At 38.4% G+C, this 18,047-nt stretch overlaps 1 protein-coding gene across 5 annotated transcripts in view; it reads left to right on the top strand.

Moving 5' to 3' along the window:
• LOC111159793 (fucosyltransferase 8) overlaps nucleotides 1-17,364 on the top strand; it is a 294,732-nt gene extending 277,368 nt beyond the window's left edge. For all 5 annotated transcript variants that reach the window (XM_022522421.1, XM_022522412.1, XM_022522403.1 and 2 more), the window contains 2 exons: nucleotides 5,696-5,846; nucleotides 16,365-17,364. In XM_022522421.1, the coding sequence (XP_022378129.1) occupies nucleotides 5,696-5,846; nucleotides 16,365-16,682 (469 nt within the window). In that variant the 3' untranslated portion in view covers nucleotides 16,683-17,364. The remainder of the gene's footprint in view (nucleotides 1-5,695; nucleotides 5,847-16,364) is intronic.
• The last annotated feature ends 683 nt before the right edge of the window (nucleotides 17,365-18,047 follow it).

Genomic DNA, 18,047 nt, shown 5'->3' on the forward strand with positions numbered 1-18,047 from the left:
GTAGGCAGCTGCCATCTTGCTGTGTGCTCACATGACCTCTTTGTGTGTTTGGAAGAGAGAGAGCAAGCTTTCTGGTGTCTCTTCCTGTAAAGGCATAGTTCCATGAGGAGGGCCCCATTCTCATACTCATGCTTATTTAATCCTAATCATCTCCCAAAGACCCCATCTCCAAATACTGTCACATTGGGAGTTACAGCTCAAACACAGGAATTCTAGGGGGACAGAAACATTCATCCACACACTAACCAGCTATATAGGACTGCTAGAAATAAAACACACCAGGTGCTTGCCTTTTTGCTCCCACTATCTTCATTAGCAATTATGGGCAACTGAAACATATGTAAAGTACAAGTTTACATCTCATAAATAATTTCTGGAACTTGGAAATTATATTAAAGGAAAGTAAAGTATCAGAAGATAAGTCTTACAAGTGGAGGAATAAAGCACTGCTAGTATATACTGAACAGTAACCAGCATTTATGGCGCATGCCTACATTTCAGGCACTGTGTCAGGTACTGGGGATTCTATGAAATGCAAGATACTCCACTCTCAAGGAATTCCTGATCTCGTGGGAGAACAGACAATTTCTCTGCAGTCTTAAGTAGTGCTGCTGTAGAGTTAATGTAGGGTGTTTGGAAAATACATAAAGTACACTGATCCTAATTGGGAATCTATCACAGGCTCTGGGTGAACCTAGAATTGGCCTTTATTTACTATTAATAAATAAAGGATGTATTAAATGTGTGAAAAGTAGGGAATGAAAGAGAAGAATCTGTAGTCTCAGTTCGGCTCAGACACAATTTACTCCAGAAATCGTCCCTGAATCCCTAAGCATCCCTCCTCTGTGCATTCCCCTGACTTAGTGTTTAGCCCTTGCTTACCTCTGTCTCCCTTGCTGGATTATAAGCACTTTAGACACAGTACCTAGCTCTAGTAACTACCCAGTGATTATTGAATTATGTTTATTTCAATCCCATCAGTTTGAAACATTTTATTAGCTGTTAATCACTTAAGCTGTTTGACTAATTAATTTATTTCTTGATCCATTTTTTATGTCACAAATAGGAATTGGGAAGAAAAATGTAAAGTGAGGACTGTAATGCGGGTATTTATCCAAATCACTGGATAGTAATCTAAATCCTGTTTCTCCCTCCTAAAAATCCAAATTAACCTGATATAAATTGCATGTTGTTGTTGTTTTTAAGGCTCCCTCTATCAGGTAGTCTCTCTCACATTCTCACTCTCTCGCACACACATATACACAAAGGACCATGGAATTCATTGGCCAACTATAAGCCAAGTTATATGCTTATAGTTAAGGGTTATATGAGCATTTGGTCACAAAACACAATACAAAATCTCACAGATACTTTTCCAGTTTCATATCCAGACCAACTAGAAACAAAGTAGAAATAGTTCAGCATGCTCCTTCACTTTAAAACACAAGACTAAATTTGTAGTTTGGTTCAAAAAATATTAAAATATTAATTTTATCTCTTCTTTTACTTGTTCTTGAAGCATCACAACCTTTTCCCATTTTTCTTATTTCTCTGATTAACAAAATAATTCATGCTCATTAAAAGATATAGAAGTTGGTAAGTATACCAGCAGGGAAAAAGTGTCACCCACGATCCTATTACTCAGTGGCAACAATTACTTAAATGTTTACATATTTTCTTTAGCCATTTATATAGTTACCCCTTTTAGTAGTTGATCATATTGTATATAATAATTTGAATTCTTTTTTACTTATTAATACAGTAGTGGATCCATTTTCTCAGGTTCCTAAAAAAAATAATCATCATAAATATCCCTTTTAATGACTGAATATCTCCTGGATGCATATGCAGTTGCTTGCTTGCTTGCTCTTTCTCCTAAGATTGTACAATTTGGTTATTTCCAGTTTTTTACTCTTATAAATAATGCTACGATGTATTCCTAAAGTTGTCCACATTATTTCCTTAAGCTAGGCTTCTGGACTTGGAAAAATTTAGATAAAGGGATATGAACACCTTACAACTTTGATGCATAGTGCAGCGTACTTTCCCAGCAAGCAACCCTTATAGTACAGTTGGCAGCAGGGACTAGAACAACTTGAATTTCCTTTTTGTGGTCAGCAGCTAGTGACTCCTCTCCCCGTGATAGTCCAGGAGGCAGTTTTTTTCATATTCTGTTATAAATGTAGCAGCAGCATTTTATGCATCTCCCCCCCCAACTTTGGAAATCCTTTAATTTTAATTTTCTGAGTCATTTTTTTTAAAGATTTATTTATTTATTTTAGAGAGAGAAAGAATGAGCACGGGCAGGAGGTGCAGAGGGAGAGGAAGAGAGAATCTCAGGCAGACTCTGGACTCACAACACTGAGATCATGACCTGAGCCAACTAAAATCAGGAGTTGGATGCCTAACTGACTACAGCAGCCAGGCACCCCAATTTTCTAAGTCATTTTGAGAACTTTCTCAGGAGCTTAAATGCTGTTTCTCTCCTTCATTATTTTACTTAGCTGTTTTTCTACTCTAAATCAACTCTGCTTTATACCTGTCAGGATTAGTTTTGATATCTAAGCAAACCCTAAAACCTCTGCCATTGTTTTAGGAGACCAAAAACATGAATTAATCTCTCATTAAGGTATGTAGTGTCCAGGGTGATTATGAGACTTTTGTGCTCCAAAAGGGTGAAGAGCTGAAGAATTAAATGATGCATAGGGTCCACACAGGGGAGAATCCACTTTCTGTGTAGCTTATCTTTTGTAAAAGCGGTCAAGATTAGCTTTAAATATGTGGCCTCTGTGTGAAAATGTGCAGTTAAGCTTTGCTGCTTGGTCTTACGCGTCAGGTTTCTCTACGTTAAGACTGAGTTCATCCATAAGATTTTGGCACCTGTATGCCACTGACTATGGCAGCCATTGCTAATGTGGAGATATCTCTTAGGTAATTCACTGTTAGAATGTTTAATCACAGAATCATTGGCAAAGAAGTAAGCACTGTTAAAGTTGTCAATCCAGTATCATTGTCTAGGACATGAAGATTGGAAACAGGGGTGAAACCGGAGAAGAAACAGGTCTTTAAAAATCTCCCAGAATACTTACATAGTCAGTGTGTTCTTCATCAAAAATGCTGGATGAGCTCTCCTAAAATTAGTTTCATTTAAATGAATAGAGGCAAGAAAAATATGTTTAAAAGTTTTTGTAAAGTGTTTGGTTGCCCACTGAAATGACTCAGCAATAAAGAATAGTGAATTTTTTCACTGTTTTATTGAACTATAATATGCTAGACACAGTTACAGGGCACTAGATATACAAAGAGAAATAAAATACAAAATAAAATATAAATTTTATATAAATATAAATATAATATAAAATAAAATATTTCAAGGCGTATCTGGTAGGCATATACATGTAACAAGTCATTGTAGTATAGTTCATGAATGTCTTGTAGGAGCTGTACACCAGCTATAGTGAAATCATGAAGAGGAGTATCTCCTTTAGTCTAGAGAAAGATTTCAGAAAAGAAAATGTGTTCTTAGTTTATAAGTTTAATTAGTCCTTTGTGAGTGCTGTAAAAATAAATTTTTATAAGGTAGAAGAAGAAAAAATATGTTTTTTTTATCATGACTAATCTATACAATTTCACAGTAAAAGGATTCCTCTGCTGACCTACTTGTCTGCAAAAGACAAGAAAGAAGCATGTTTATGTAGAAATTTCCATGCTTATTATTGGAGATGCAAAATCTCCCTTTTCCATTATGTACTTTGTTTTTGTTTGTTTTTTTTCCAAACTCAGTATCCTTCATCAAGCAGTCTCCTATAAGGCCTGAGGAACTTAGGTGTTCTTTTGGTTTGATTCCAGGGGAGGGGTCTTTAAGTTAGGAAGAGCATTCATGTAAGTGTCACATCTCAGAAAAGGATCACTCTCTTCTTTTTACTGGGCACCCAAACCATGCCGACAGTGTCAGTCTTGAAAACCTGCACTGCTGTGTTTTAATGATTCCCTCTGTCCTCTGGCCTCCAGCCTTCTCATATTTATTTGTTGCTGTTTCTGCCCCATGCCTGGGTATGCAGCTTCACAAGAATCATAGTACAAGTCCTCTTGGTTGTTTTCTTTTTAGAGCAAATGTGACATTTCCTTCATCTCCCTGATTTGGGGCTGAAGAGGGCAAAATGTCAAAAATAATGAGGCCAAATGGATCGGAACACTGAATACGAGTCTGAAACAGTGCTTAGAGACTTCGCTGTTACAGTCATTAGAGGCAACAAGAAAAAGCTCCTTGGTGGCTGTGAAATGAAGAATCTCTGAACCAGCTGTTAGGGAATTGGGAAAAAGTACCAGACGTAGGTAGCACTCACTGGTTCGTGTATTTACTCACACAGCATTGTGTGGGGTTCTAGGTGCTGGGAAGCGAAGAAAAATAAAAGTCTAGTCCCAACCTTTGGGGAATACTGTGCGGGAGACAGACTTGTAAACGGACTTCTGATGGTTCAGGGTTTGCAAATAAGAACCATTGCCCTTCCAACATATGTTTATTGATCCTTTATTATATTCCAGATTCTCTTCTAGGTACTGAGAATAATACAGTGAACAAAGCCTGAAAGATGAAACAAAGATGAAATGCCTCTTTATAGAGCTTACATTCCAGTTAGGGGTGATGGAGGTGGGGAATGGATACAGATAGTGAGTAACAGTCAATATATATTATGATAATAAAAGTCATGAAGTTAAACAGGTAAAAAAGAAATCACTGAAGTCCTCATTAATAAGGCTATATTTCAGCAGAGATCCAAAGGAAGTAAGGAATGAAACCAAGTGGATATCTGCAGAAGAATGTTTAACGATCACAGCTAATATTTATTGAACATTTGCTACATGTCAGGTGTTCTTCTAAGCACTTTACATTGCTTAATGTATTTAATTCCCACAGAATTATATAAAGCAGATACACTTATTATCCCATTTTCATGTAACTCCCTAAGTTTGCAACTCAACTCTGAAGATCTTCCTCATGCACTGAGAAAATGTATTCATTCTGTACTAGAGTATAATTAAACCTCTTAATTCACAGTAAAATTTGAACATATGGTAGACTTTTTAAAGATACCCTGTTTTAGTATTTTCAAACACATCCTATCTGAAGACTATCAAAATGTTACTTGGTGGACATCTATAAGGAATTTAATAGATAATAAATAAATTCAATAAATTTATTAAACTGATTTTTCATTATCGTTGTTGGATAAGACAGTGCTTCGAGAATGGGGGTTAGGGGAGACAGGTCTGAATTATCACAAATTCTAAGTTAAAAATTTAAATGAAACTTAACCATGATGTTTATATTCTAAAGGAGAAGTTCAGTGACCAAATGGGAAACTAGCTTGAGAAACCTCTTAGAGGTCCCTCTTTACAAAGAAAATAAGGAACCTTCAACACTTATAATTAAGAAGGGACATTTTGATGCATGTATGTGTATATTATGTGACATCCAAGAACATGTAACATACAAGGCATTATAGAATGTTTTCTACCCCATGATGAATTCAAAGATGCTTCATCAACTATTAAATGCCATAAAGCTCCCCTTACTATTAGAAAGAGGAACTTTGGTCAAAGGAGCAGGTTTCCTCCTGCTGGTAAGATGTATTGCCTCCCGATGGAATACTGTGATTTCCATGACATGTACAAATTTATTTCTTTTTTACAGGTACCCCACTTATGAATTTATTAGTGATAACTCTATCTCTTGGTCAGCTGGGCTACACAATCGATACACAGAAAATTCACTTCGGGGTGTGATCCTGGATATACACTTTCTCTCCCAGGCAGACTTCCTAGTGTGTACTTTTTCATCCCAGGTAAGTGATAGCAGGACATGTTTAAATGGCCAATATTTTTTTGGTCATATTGAGTTCAGGAAGTTCTTGGGGTGTGTGTGTGTGTGTGTGTGTGTGTGTGTGTTTAATATTATCATGACTCAGGTGCAAGAGATCATCAGGGGATGATCTCTTCTGTGAAAGAATGGGAAGATTCCCTACCCTCCCCCCAAAAAACAATAGGTATTTAGGTATTTAGTTGCTTACAAGCAATCGTTGAATATATCTCCAATAAAACCAGCTATTGGAATTGTTTAAACTACATGGCTTGTTCACAGCATTTAACCAGAATAGCAAGTAAGTAAACTTACTTAATACTTTCTGATTTTGCTGGGGTGCCTGGGTGGCTCAGTCAGTTGAGCTTCCAACTCTTGGTTTCAACTCAGGTCATGATGTCAGGGTCATGAGATCAAGCCCCATGTAGGGTTCCATGCTCAGCTCATGATCTACTCAAGATTCTCTCTCCCTCACCCTCTGCCCTTCCCCCTGCTGGTGTGCCCTCTCTTTCTCTCTCAAATAAATAAATAAGATCTTTTTAAAAAAAAATACTTTCTGATTTTATATAGTCAGTATGCAACCAGAATCCATCCACTTCTACACATTGATGTGCTGATACTGAGAGGCTTAAATGCCAAGCATTGTGTCTCACTCAATTGCTTTATAGAAAATAAAGTGTAAATGTAATTCTTTTTCAAGTCCTATTACATTTCTACCAAGCAAAAAGCTGTACATTAAATTTAAGCAATACCATGTTATAATCATTCTTTGAGTTTAATTGTTGCAGATAATTATATGTTATGTGCTTTGTGTATTTGTTTTTATGAGTGGTCCAATCAGCCTTGTATACATAGTGGAATACCAGCATAGAAATATTTATTGTTGGTTTTATCCTGCTCTCATTTATGTGCATATTATTGGTTAGTTCATTCAACAAGCTGTTAAATGACTATTTGTGCTCAGAATTATATTAGGTGTGGAGAGGATTTCCAGGGAGAGTGAAGATATAGATCTTACCCTGGTCCAGAATCTAGTGAGCAAAATACTCACATGAAATAACTGGAGAGTAATTACCAAAAAATACAGATCATGTAAGATAAATATTTGCCTAAAAGCTTAGAAGAAACAGAGAAAAGAAAATGTGAAAAGGAAGGCCGCACCATTTTCATGGGAGTATACTTCAGAGAATATAAAGAAAGGGACATTTTTTTTTATTTTGTGACAATGCACATTGTCTCAGTGGAATGGTGATATGATTATTGGAAAGATACCTACCCCCGCAAAGGCTATGAGGTTCTTCAATATGAAATAAGAACACAACTTTCTACCCGGAACAGAAGTCACATAGCAGTAGTCCTAGTTGAAACAGAAAACTTCTTGGCCTTCAAGTTCCCACGAAAGCATCCACTGCTGACATTTTTTCCCTAACAGGGATAAGGATCCGCTCCCTTTTCTATTCTCTTGGTGGGTAGACAGGAGGAGTTAGAAATATGTGGTCACTCCCAGATGTTATTGAGCATCTGACTCTATGCCCACCTGATCGACAGAATGACCAGAACCACCTCTACACATTTTTGAATGCTTATTGTTTGAATGAGTGAAGCTAGAGTCATTTTCCCCAGATACACCACTTCCTCTGTAGGCGCAGATGTCAGGCCTGTCTAAAGTCTGTTCCCGTCGTCCAGGGTTTCTCAGCCTGGACACTTTTCGCATTACAGGCAGGTACTTTGTTGTGAGGTGCTGTCTTGGGCGTTGTAGGATGCTCAGCAGCATCCCTGGCCAGTAGCACGCCCTCTCAAGTTGTGACAACTGAAAATGTCTTCAGATATTGCCAAATACCGCACAGCAGTGGGGAAGACAAAAACGCCCTTGTGGAGAATCACTGCTATAGTCATACAGCTTGAAAATTAAATAAATATATTCACGTCTGAACACTTAGCAGCCCTACATGTGGACAGACGCTGAGACTTACAGGCCTGTGCTCTGTTGTGCTTTCCTTCCAGCCCTCCTTAATAATACCATGAAGCTCATTCTAGAAAGAAAATCCTTTTATTTTTATTTTTTTTCCTTTTCAAGGATGTGCTATAGAATTTTTGATTCTTATAACCTCGTGACTCTAATTTTGACCCAGACCCCAGGACCTCTGTTACTTTGTGATAGCAGAAATCTGTCCAAGCTTGAGGGGCATAGTGTTCATACTACTTTGTTCTATTTTGTGCATAATATCAATCTCAGTGTGTTCTCCAGACCTCAGGTTCAGAGAAGTCATTCATATGAAGAAAGACTGGTGCTGAGAGGACTTTTTTCCTCCAAAGGAATGAGATTTGTGCTTATATATTATATAGTTCCTAATAACTCTTGATAAGTCAGACAAAGTTCATCCAAAATAACTTCTGTTCATTTGAACCAAGGCAAAACTCAAACCAGTATCTTGTATCTCAAAATAGACTTGAATACCTCAGAAAATTCTATGTGAGGGTTCAGAATAAAAGTTTGATAGTAAAAATACCTTTCATTTATATATTGAGTAGCGGTTTAGTAAATGTGATCACAGCCATTATCCCGTACCTTTCTTGATGATTATTAGCTGTAGCATTTGAAATGGTGGGATAATTCCACATTCACTGATAAATCTTTGGGCTTACCTGTAGTCCAGCATTTTTTGCAATTATTTTTAGAAAAAAAAATGGGTCTAGTATGGTTCAATATTTTTGCACTATGAATGAAATTGGTTGCTTGATTGTAGAGGTTCTCTTGCTGTAAACCAAAATTGGAATTGTTTGAAATTGCCCAGAAATGTCTCATCATCATCCAGTGGAGTGTGAGAGAAAGTTACTCATAGCATCAAAATGCCAAGCCACTGACTCCTAACCAGAGAACAAGAATGAGACAACACGGACTCTGGAATCAGACTGGGTTTAAATCTAACTTTGAGCACTTAGTATCTGGGTGACATTTGAACAAATTAGCCTATCACTGACCTTTTTCCCCTGGCCTATAAAACAGTAGCACTTAGTGCATAGAGTTTTTGTGATGATTAAAAGTTATATGTAGGGTACCTGGGTGGCTCAGTCAGTTAAGTGTCTGCCTTCAGCTCAGGTCATGATCTCAGGGTCCTAGGATCAAGTCCTGCATCAGGCCCCCTGCCTACTGGGGAGTCTGCTTCTCCCTCTGCCCCTCCCCACCACTTGTTCTCTCTCTCTCTCTCTCTGCCAAATAAATAAAAAGATCTTTTAAAAAAAAAATAAAAGTTATATATAAAGCCCCGAGAATAATACTTGGCAATATATTAAATACAATGTTAGCCGCTATTGTTATTTATATAGGGGAAAGTATAGCAATACCTTTGTGTGTTAGAGAGACTCTACAGTATTTATTTTATTTTCTCTTATTTATTTTTCTTTTATTATTATTTATTTATTTTAACAACCTTTTTTCAGCTCCATTTCAGACCACACACTCTCGTGTTTTGGAATGTGAAACATGCTGTTCAAGGACTTCTTACTCCTGCTTATGGTCATGGGTGATGCTTAGATTCCACTGAATAATCATGTACGTTGTACGTGTATAACAATCCTTTGTTAAGAAGAATAGCCAGAGGGCGCCTGGCTGGCTCAGTCAGTAAGCATCTGACTCTTGGTTTCTGCTCAGGTTATGATCTCAGGATCTTGAGATCAAGCCTTGCCTTGGGCTTGGAGCTCAGCAGGAAGTGTGCTTGAGATTCTCTCTCTACCTCTCCCTCTGCCCATTCCCCGCTCACACACTCTTGTGCGCTCTCTCCCTCAACTCTAAAATAAATAACTCTTAGAAAAGAAAAAGAAGAAGAAGAAGAGTAGCCAGTAACATTCAACATTTTGAATTTCTCTGTGCCAGTGTACCTCAACTCTTGTATTTAGCTTATTGAAAAAGAATATCACCATATAGTATAAATTTTCAGAAAACAAAGCTCTTCATTCCCAAAGGGTGAATGATAAGTAATAATACTATTTGCTTTAACAAATGCAAGTAAAATTGTGTATGTGTCAACTTTAGGGAAATTAATCTGCAGACGTTCTTATTTATGCCATAGGCATGCTAGGAAATGGGAGAGGACTAAACTGTTACATCCAGAAGGGTGACAAAAGAATAAAACATTGAGAAACAAATCTCAGCCCAGAATAAAACATGGACAGCCAATTCAAACTTTCCTCAATGATAAAATCATATTCCAGGAGATTATTAGAAAGTGACAAAGAGTTTAATATCTTCTTCATAATGCTTTGACAACCCTGCAGTTTTGTTTCCTGGGTCCAGTCCTTTGAGGACTATTTCTCTATAAGACAATAGTGAGAAAGAGTTTATCTGTTCACTGTGAGCTACAGTAGGCAATACTGGAAGAGTGAAATGCCATGCCAGAAGGAAAAATGCAAGACTTGATTGATGTTTGAGAAACTGCAGGCACAAATATCATGGCACTTAATCAGGATTCTTCATCACATTTTGGACGCATCTCCCTCAGTCTCAGGACTTCTAATCTTTCTTGGTTTTATATCCGTAAGTGAGATCTGGGAATTCTCTCTCCTTAAGTGAAGTTTTTTTAAGCCAATAATATGACTTTACTCTCTAATTTTGTCACTATTGTTGCTCTTAGTTTTCTGAATCCCTTCATCAGAGCTATTTCTCAAAGCCAGGTTTGTCCTAAAAGCCTCATAAATTGAAGAGAACAATCCTCAAGATTTAATTTGAAAATTAGAGGCAATATTAACATTTTCCAAGAACATTGTAAGTTTTGAAAGCTATGCAATCACATTCCAAACTATTCTACTAAGTACTCTAATCTTGTTCTCTGTTACTGGAAGTTGCCTATACCCAAAGCATCTACTTTTTCACTTATTTTCCAATTCATAAAACCATCTTAAATATGAAACACAGTAATTATAGTTGGTGAAATAGCAGTTATTCAGTTGTACTCAGTTGTAGATGGGCTAAATATCAGAAAGTTTTTTTTTGTTTTTTTTTTTTAATAATCAGGTTTTGGAATCAGTTTTTATTACTCTGGAATCTGATTTACAGAAATTGTTGTAGATGCTCACTTTAAAGGTTTTGGGTAATCAGCATTTTTTTAAGGAGCAATCAACATTGTTCAATAGTTTTAACCATTAAAATCACAATAGGACAAAATTACTTTTTTTCCCTGTAGACACTTTCCTTTTTCATGCTTAATACAAAATTCTCTTGGCACTCTCTCTTATCTAGTTCCAAATCCACACACAACACTCCTGTCCTCCTTAACCTCTGAGTCAGATTTTGGAAAGCCCAAAGGGAAAAATCATGTACTACATTCATTTTATTCTAGACAGATGACTCTGGATAGGAATTTCCATTGAGGTAAGGCCCATGAAAGAACAGTGGATGCTGTTCTCTCGTTGAATAACAGAACAAAGTAGTTTACAGGAAAAGTGCATACATCTCTTAGAATCACCCAGGGAGGCAAGAACCTACTTCCCACTTCTCACACTAGGAGATCCTCCTGGTCCCATCTCTTTTGACAGAAAAACAAGATCCCATCTGCTCTGAGAAGGCTTTGGAGGCTCTTATAAACTCAGCTGGTTGCTTCTCAGGGATAAAATTCAAGTTAATGAAACTTCCTCTCCTTTTTAATTTTTTTTTTTAATACAGTTGCATCTTGTGTTTTATCCTTTGGCAGCATTTTTGCTCTTATCCATTAGTGTGTGCTTAGTGGTGTTCTAAATGATAGAGTGACATGAAATAAATGAAGTAAAACTTACTACATACAGCCAGCCACTGCTTTCAAACCAAAGGGTTTGCCTCTCTCAGTCATGCTACCTGTCCAATATCAAACTGAGTATTGATATCAGCTGAAAGCCTTCATTTACCTGTCACACAATTTGGATTGGTAAAGCCCACAGAGGAAGCCGAAGGTAATTAAATGCAAACATTAACACCATAGTCATCTTTCTAGCCCTTCGCAGTAAACTGCTGCGTGGTAAATACAGAGAAATCGTTTTAGCCACTAAGAGTGTTATATGTGGATATTAGGGGTTAAATATCACCCATGGACCTGCATTTCCACTGCTGGGCTAGTATTATGCATGAAGCAGTATTCATTCAACAGATACTTTCTGAGCACCTACTATGTGACAGTACTAGGTACTTATCCTAAGACAGTTTAGTGTGTTGGAGACCTGGAAAGAATTTTAATTGTAACTCTACCATTTACTAGCTCATTCCCCTACCCACCCCCACTTTTTTTTTTTTTTTTTTATTAATCTTTCTGGGGCTTGTTTCTTCAGCTATAAAATACTGATATTAGGGGCACCTAATACTGATATTAGGGGCACCTGGGTGGCTCAGTGGGTTAAAGCCTCTGCCTTCAGCTCAGGTCATGATCCCAGAGTCTTGGGATCGAGCCCCGCATCGGGCTTTCTGCTCAGCAGGGAGCCTGCTTCCCCGTCTCTCTCTCTCTGCCTGCCTCTCTGTCTACTTGTGATCTCTGTCTGTCAAATAAATAAATAAATAAAACATTAAAAAAAAATACTGATATTAATAGCAACCATCTCATAGGGTTACCATTATTATGATAAAGGATAAAAGGCCTTGTATCAGCCCATCTCAGTGTCTGACATTTGTACCATTTGTTTTTCTTTGGCTTAAGAAAATACGTATGTTGTCCATAGGCTAACACTTTATGGATACCAAAATATAAGCTGATTATTAGGATTATCCTCCAAAAGAAAGTGGGTCCCTAAGGGTGTGGGACTGAAGGCCATGTTTTTATGAGGGTGAGATATTAATATTGAAGAGGAGGAAATACATCAGGACTCATTAGTACAATGTGGTCATCCCAAGGGCAATGCAAGCTCCTGCATTCCTGGCTAGAGATAATTGAACAGTGGGTAAAGGGGCCCTGAAAAAAAACAAAAACAAAACAAAACAAAAAACCTGTCAAGTTTGCCCAAGGCTTGCCTTGGTCTTGTGTTTTATCTTTCTGGTGTTAGAATCCAAATACGGAGATCAGGATCTACAAGAGAAAATATGCTTAGACGTTAACACGCATATACAAACTGCCTGCATTCAAAATGGGAATCAACCACTTAATAATAGTGTAACCTTGGGCAAATTCCTTAACTGACCTTTGAGGTTCCAAAAAGGTGTCAACAGGAAACTGGGAAGGACGGGCCTATATCCTTCCTACAAAGTCCAAGAGAAGATAGAAACAGTCAAGTACCCCACATATCCTGAGGCTGAGAAATAAAACTTCGATGGAAAAGAGGGACAACCGAACTCAGTTCAAATCTTTTGAGCCAAACAGATGAAGAAAGTAGATGAAGTAAAATGAGCATGATAGAATTTTATGGAGCTACTTAGAGGGTTAAATTCAACAATACCTAAAAACAATGTCTGACAGCAAAAACTCTGAAAATACTGGCCTCTGTTGTTGTCACTATATTTTGCTATTATTGGAGCTGCTTTGTTTTAATTATTTAGTTTCTTCCTTTCCAGAGTCTCCACTTGATTTTGCTTGTCCCCTGTGGGCCTTCGGCTGACTTTGGAATTCCCATTCCAAAATTTCTTGACCCTAATTTTGTAACAGTCTCAGTATTCTACCAGTGATCTCAATTGTACCATGACATCCCCAAATCCCCAATGTAAAATTAGTTTGTTGATGGCGTAGTAGGCTTGCAAGCCAAGTCATTGTCTTGGTTCTATGACTAGTTGAAATTGTAGCACTAGAGTTGGGGCCGATCACTTACTCTTCTTTTTATTCTAGTCCGTATTTGCAAAATTTAAAATATTTTCTAAACTTCGTTTCATTTGCAAATTACATATGGCATATGAAAAGCGTTCCTGCAGTTCCTGAAATTCAGATTCTTTAAGAAGTTAAGGTGATGCTTAACCTAACCAGATTTCGTTTGCTCATAGTAGTTAAGGATGAGCATCTCCATTTAGTTTTTGATCTCATAAATACAAAAGTTTTAAAGGACTGCTGGGTAATCCTAATTTTGTTCCACTGAGCAGGGTAACAATTACTGTTAGTAGTATCATTTTTAATAAATGCAAAAGTATTGGCATAGTGACAATAAAGCTTTATTAACTGAGACAATCACAACTGGAGATTTGGGAAAATTTGACTTGAGTTCTCTGTTCACAATGATTTATAATCGAAGAATTTTCTCCTCCTCCTTCTCTTCTCCTCCATCTTCTTTTAAGATCTTATCCATTTATTTGAGAGAGATTGAGACAGCAAGAGAGGGAACACAAGCAGGGGAAGCGGGAAATGGAGAAGCAGGCTTCCTGCCTGAGCAGGGAGCCCGATGTGGGACTCAGTCCCAGGACCCTGGGATCATGACCTGAGCCGAAGGCAGACACTTAACTGTAAGGTTTTATAGGTGAGATAAACACGACACCAGGCGAGGTAGGCACAAGGCAAGATTTATTAAAGGCACTCCCCGGCGAAGTTTCAGGGCTCAGGAGAAGGGGAGCCAGGAAAGTCGCGCCAGGAGGAGGTGGGCACCCTTGGACAAGATTCCTCGACTCCAAAAAGGGGAGTGGGGGAAGTCGCACTGGGAGGGAGTTGATGGGGGTCTTTTATCAGGCCAGGGTAGGGCCTGGGCTCACATCCATATATGGTAGGGTATTTGGTGATCGGAGGGTATGGGGTGGGGGGTCCTGATACTTCTGTTTCCTGCATAGGTATCGGGTTACCTATGGAGACATAACCTGGGCATACATCCTTTTGGTGGGAGAGTCAAGGGTTAAGGAAAGGTGGGGGGGGGGGGCGCGGGGAGGCTGGAAGACGACGGGACACAGCGGTCATTTTTACTGTTCCTCCTGCACTCCCAGAGCCCACCGACCTAACATTAATGACTGAGCCACCCAGGCACCCCTGAAAGAATTTTCTAAGCAAAATGATAGTATTCTCTCTTCTGTCTTCACCTATTCTTAGAAAAGTTCCTGAAACCCATTTACTGTATAACGTATTTAGTAATTGCTTAAAATGTTACTCCCTATGAAAATCGTTATAAACTTTGTCACCATGCAGCAGGCTCAGTGTACAAAGTTCATATTGTGGAATTTCAGCAGCCATCCAGTGGGCATAGTAGGTACTCTTTGGACAGAAGAATCTTTTTTCTTTTTTTAAGATTTTATTTAGTTATTTATACAGAGAGAGTGATCACAAGTAGGCAGAGAGGGCAGGCGGGGTGGGGGGGGGAACAGGCTCCCCGCTGAGCAGAGAGCCTGATGCTGGGCTAGATCCCAGGACCCTGAGATCATGACCTGATCTTAACCCACTGAACCACCCAGGTGCCCCGGACAGAGCAATCTTTTAAGTAGACTTAAATGCATCAGGGAGTTGCATCTTCACCAAAGCAAGTCTGTCTTCTTTTTTTTTTTTTTAAAGATTTTATTTATTTATTTGTCAGAGAGAGAGAGAGGGAGAGAGAGCAAGCACAGGCAGACAGAATGGCAGGCAGAGGCAGAGGGAGAAGCAGGCCCCCTGATGAGCAAGGAGCCCGATGTGGGACTCGATCCCAGGACGCCGGGATCATGACCCGAGCTGAAGGCAGCTGCTCAACCAACTGAGCCACCCAGGTACTTTAGTTCTAGAATGCTAATACCTAGATTATATCAAGATTATGTCCCCATATCTAGGGCTCTTAAAACTCTTTAGAACAGAAATGACAGAAATGTCTTAGTTCACTTGCCAATGCTAGTTGATTGTCAATAATTACATGAATTTCTATTGAGAAGAGTTCTGAGATTAAGTCAAACCTAGCAAAAAAGAGTATGTGATTGGCTGAGACTCAATGAGGGGAAGGGGGGGTGTGTAGCAGCAGTAAAGTATTTATAATCCTGATGCTCAACCTTAAAATTCTTCAAGGGCACAAATGAGGTCTTACTCATTTTTCTATCACCAGGGCCCAACATGAGGTATACTGTTTGACTCTTAATAAATGTCGATTAAAATTAACTGATTCATATTCTTAAAGTACTTTGCATTATATATATATATTTTTCTCCAAGAGACTTTAGTTATAGTAATCTTTTATGTTTTGTTTTGTTTTTTTAAGATTTTATTTATTTATTTGTCAGAGAGAGTGAGCACAGGCAGACAGAGTGGCAGGCAGAGGCAGAGGGAGAAGCAGGCTCCCTGTGGAGCAAGGAGCCCGATACAGGACTCGATCCCAGGACCCTGGGATCATGACCTGAGCCGAAGGCAGCTGCTTAACCAACTGAGCCACCCAGGCATCCCAGTAATCTTTTATGTTTAAGAAAAAGAGAGAGAGAGAGAGAGAGAGAGACAATTATGCACAAAGATGAAGAATGACTTGTACCATACCTGAGAGCAAATGGACTAAAAACCTGTGACTAGAATCTACTACTTCTCATCTTCTCAGTCCTAGTCCTGGTCTAGTCCTAGTCTATTTGGCCAAGGGCCTTCAGATTGATATAAAGGAGATTTTATGTATACTAACATTTTTTTTTTCATTCTTTCCCAAGGTCTGTCGAGTTGCTTACGAAATCATGCAAACACTTCATCCTGATGCTTCTGCAAACTTCCATTCTTTGGATGACATCTACTATTTTGGGGGCCAAAATGCACACAACCAGATTGCCATTTACCCTCACCAACCTCGAACAGCAGATGAAATCCCCATGGAACCTGGAGATATCATTGGTGTGGCTGGAAATCATTGGGATGGCTATTCAAAAGGTGTCAACAGGAAACTGGGAAGGACGGGCCTATATCCCTCCTACAAAGTCCGAGAGAAGATAGAAACAGTCAAGTACCCTACATATCCTGAGGCTGAGAAATAAAACTTCGATGGAAAAGAGGGACAACTGAACTCAGTTCAAATCATTTGAGCCAAACAGTAGATGAAGACAACCCTGACCTTACAACACATGGTGAAATGAGTAAACAACTTCAAGCACCAGGAGCAACTGGAAATGACAGATGCTTCACTGGTGGAATTACTCTTTAACGAGGGCTACAGCGCCCTTAAACTCATGCACAGTCCAATAATGTACTCACATATAACATACAAACAGGCTGTTTTCTACTGTGCCCCTTCTTTAAAGATTATGTCCTCATGAGACAAACACTGCCACATTGTGTAATTTAAGTGACACAGACATTATGTGTGAGACTTCAAACATGGTGCCTATATCTGAGAGACCTACGTGACCTAACGAGAAGACCCGAATAGCTCCCTACTGTGGGGAGGTTGATTCTTAGCCAGTGGTGCTATTGTAACCACTGAATTCACTCCAGTCAGCAGATTCAGAATGAGAATGGATGTTTTTGTCTGGATTTTTTTTTTTAAGTAATTGCATCAGTTCATCCACTTCATCATTAATAAGTGAAGGGTACATCAGAAAATAAAATATTCACACTCCATTAGAAACTTTTGTAAAACAATGCCATGAACGGATCTTTAGTACTCAATGTTTCTGGACATTCTCTTTGATAACAAAAAATAAATTTTAAAAAGAGGAATTTTGTAAAGTTTCTAGAATTTTCCATTTTTGGATGATGCAGTGTGGTCAGCTGTACAGTTTTCTAGTTTTTCTGCTTTTTTTTCTGTTTCTGATTACCTACTCAGTTCTTAGGTCAAACAGTCACTAGTCCATTTTAACACTGAAAACTGAATTTAGTTGATATGCATTACAGAGTTAAGAGGAATACACTCTGGGTACTTTTATTTTCTTATTTTGAGAATTGTTTATTTTTTTAATTGAACTAAATAATCACACTTCTTGTCGCAGAGGAACTGTCACATCCATTTCCAAAACAAACAATTTCAGGCTCGATGGTAACATTTCTTATTGTGGCTATTGTCAACTTTTTGTGGGTTGAGTCCTGTTGTTTTATCGAGGAAACAATATGTGCCCTTTCTTATCATGTCCTGATTTTGAGAGCACCAGGTACCTTTGGGGTTGAGAAGCTGGCTCTGTTTCTCAAGTACATAGCTCATAGCATATAGAATTTGCTGGAGTGGAACCAGTGTGAGACCCAAGATGGACTTGGGGTTAGCTCTTCCAAATACTTCTTTTAGTAATTCCATGAGAGAATCACTTCAAAAGATAAGACTTTGATGCCCTCCCTATGCTTTCTTTCTGAACATCACTCTTCTTGTAGAGACGCTTCCTATATTCAGTAGCCTGCCTCCTTTAGATGAA

The sequence above is a fragment of the Enhydra lutris genome, unplaced genomic scaffold (assembly GCF_002288905.1).
Source record: "Enhydra lutris kenyoni isolate GAN:26980312 unplaced genomic scaffold, ASM228890v2 scaffoldscaffold4, whole genome shotgun sequence".
NCBI classification, from domain to species: domain Eukaryota; kingdom Metazoa; phylum Chordata; class Mammalia; order Carnivora; family Mustelidae; genus Enhydra; species Enhydra lutris.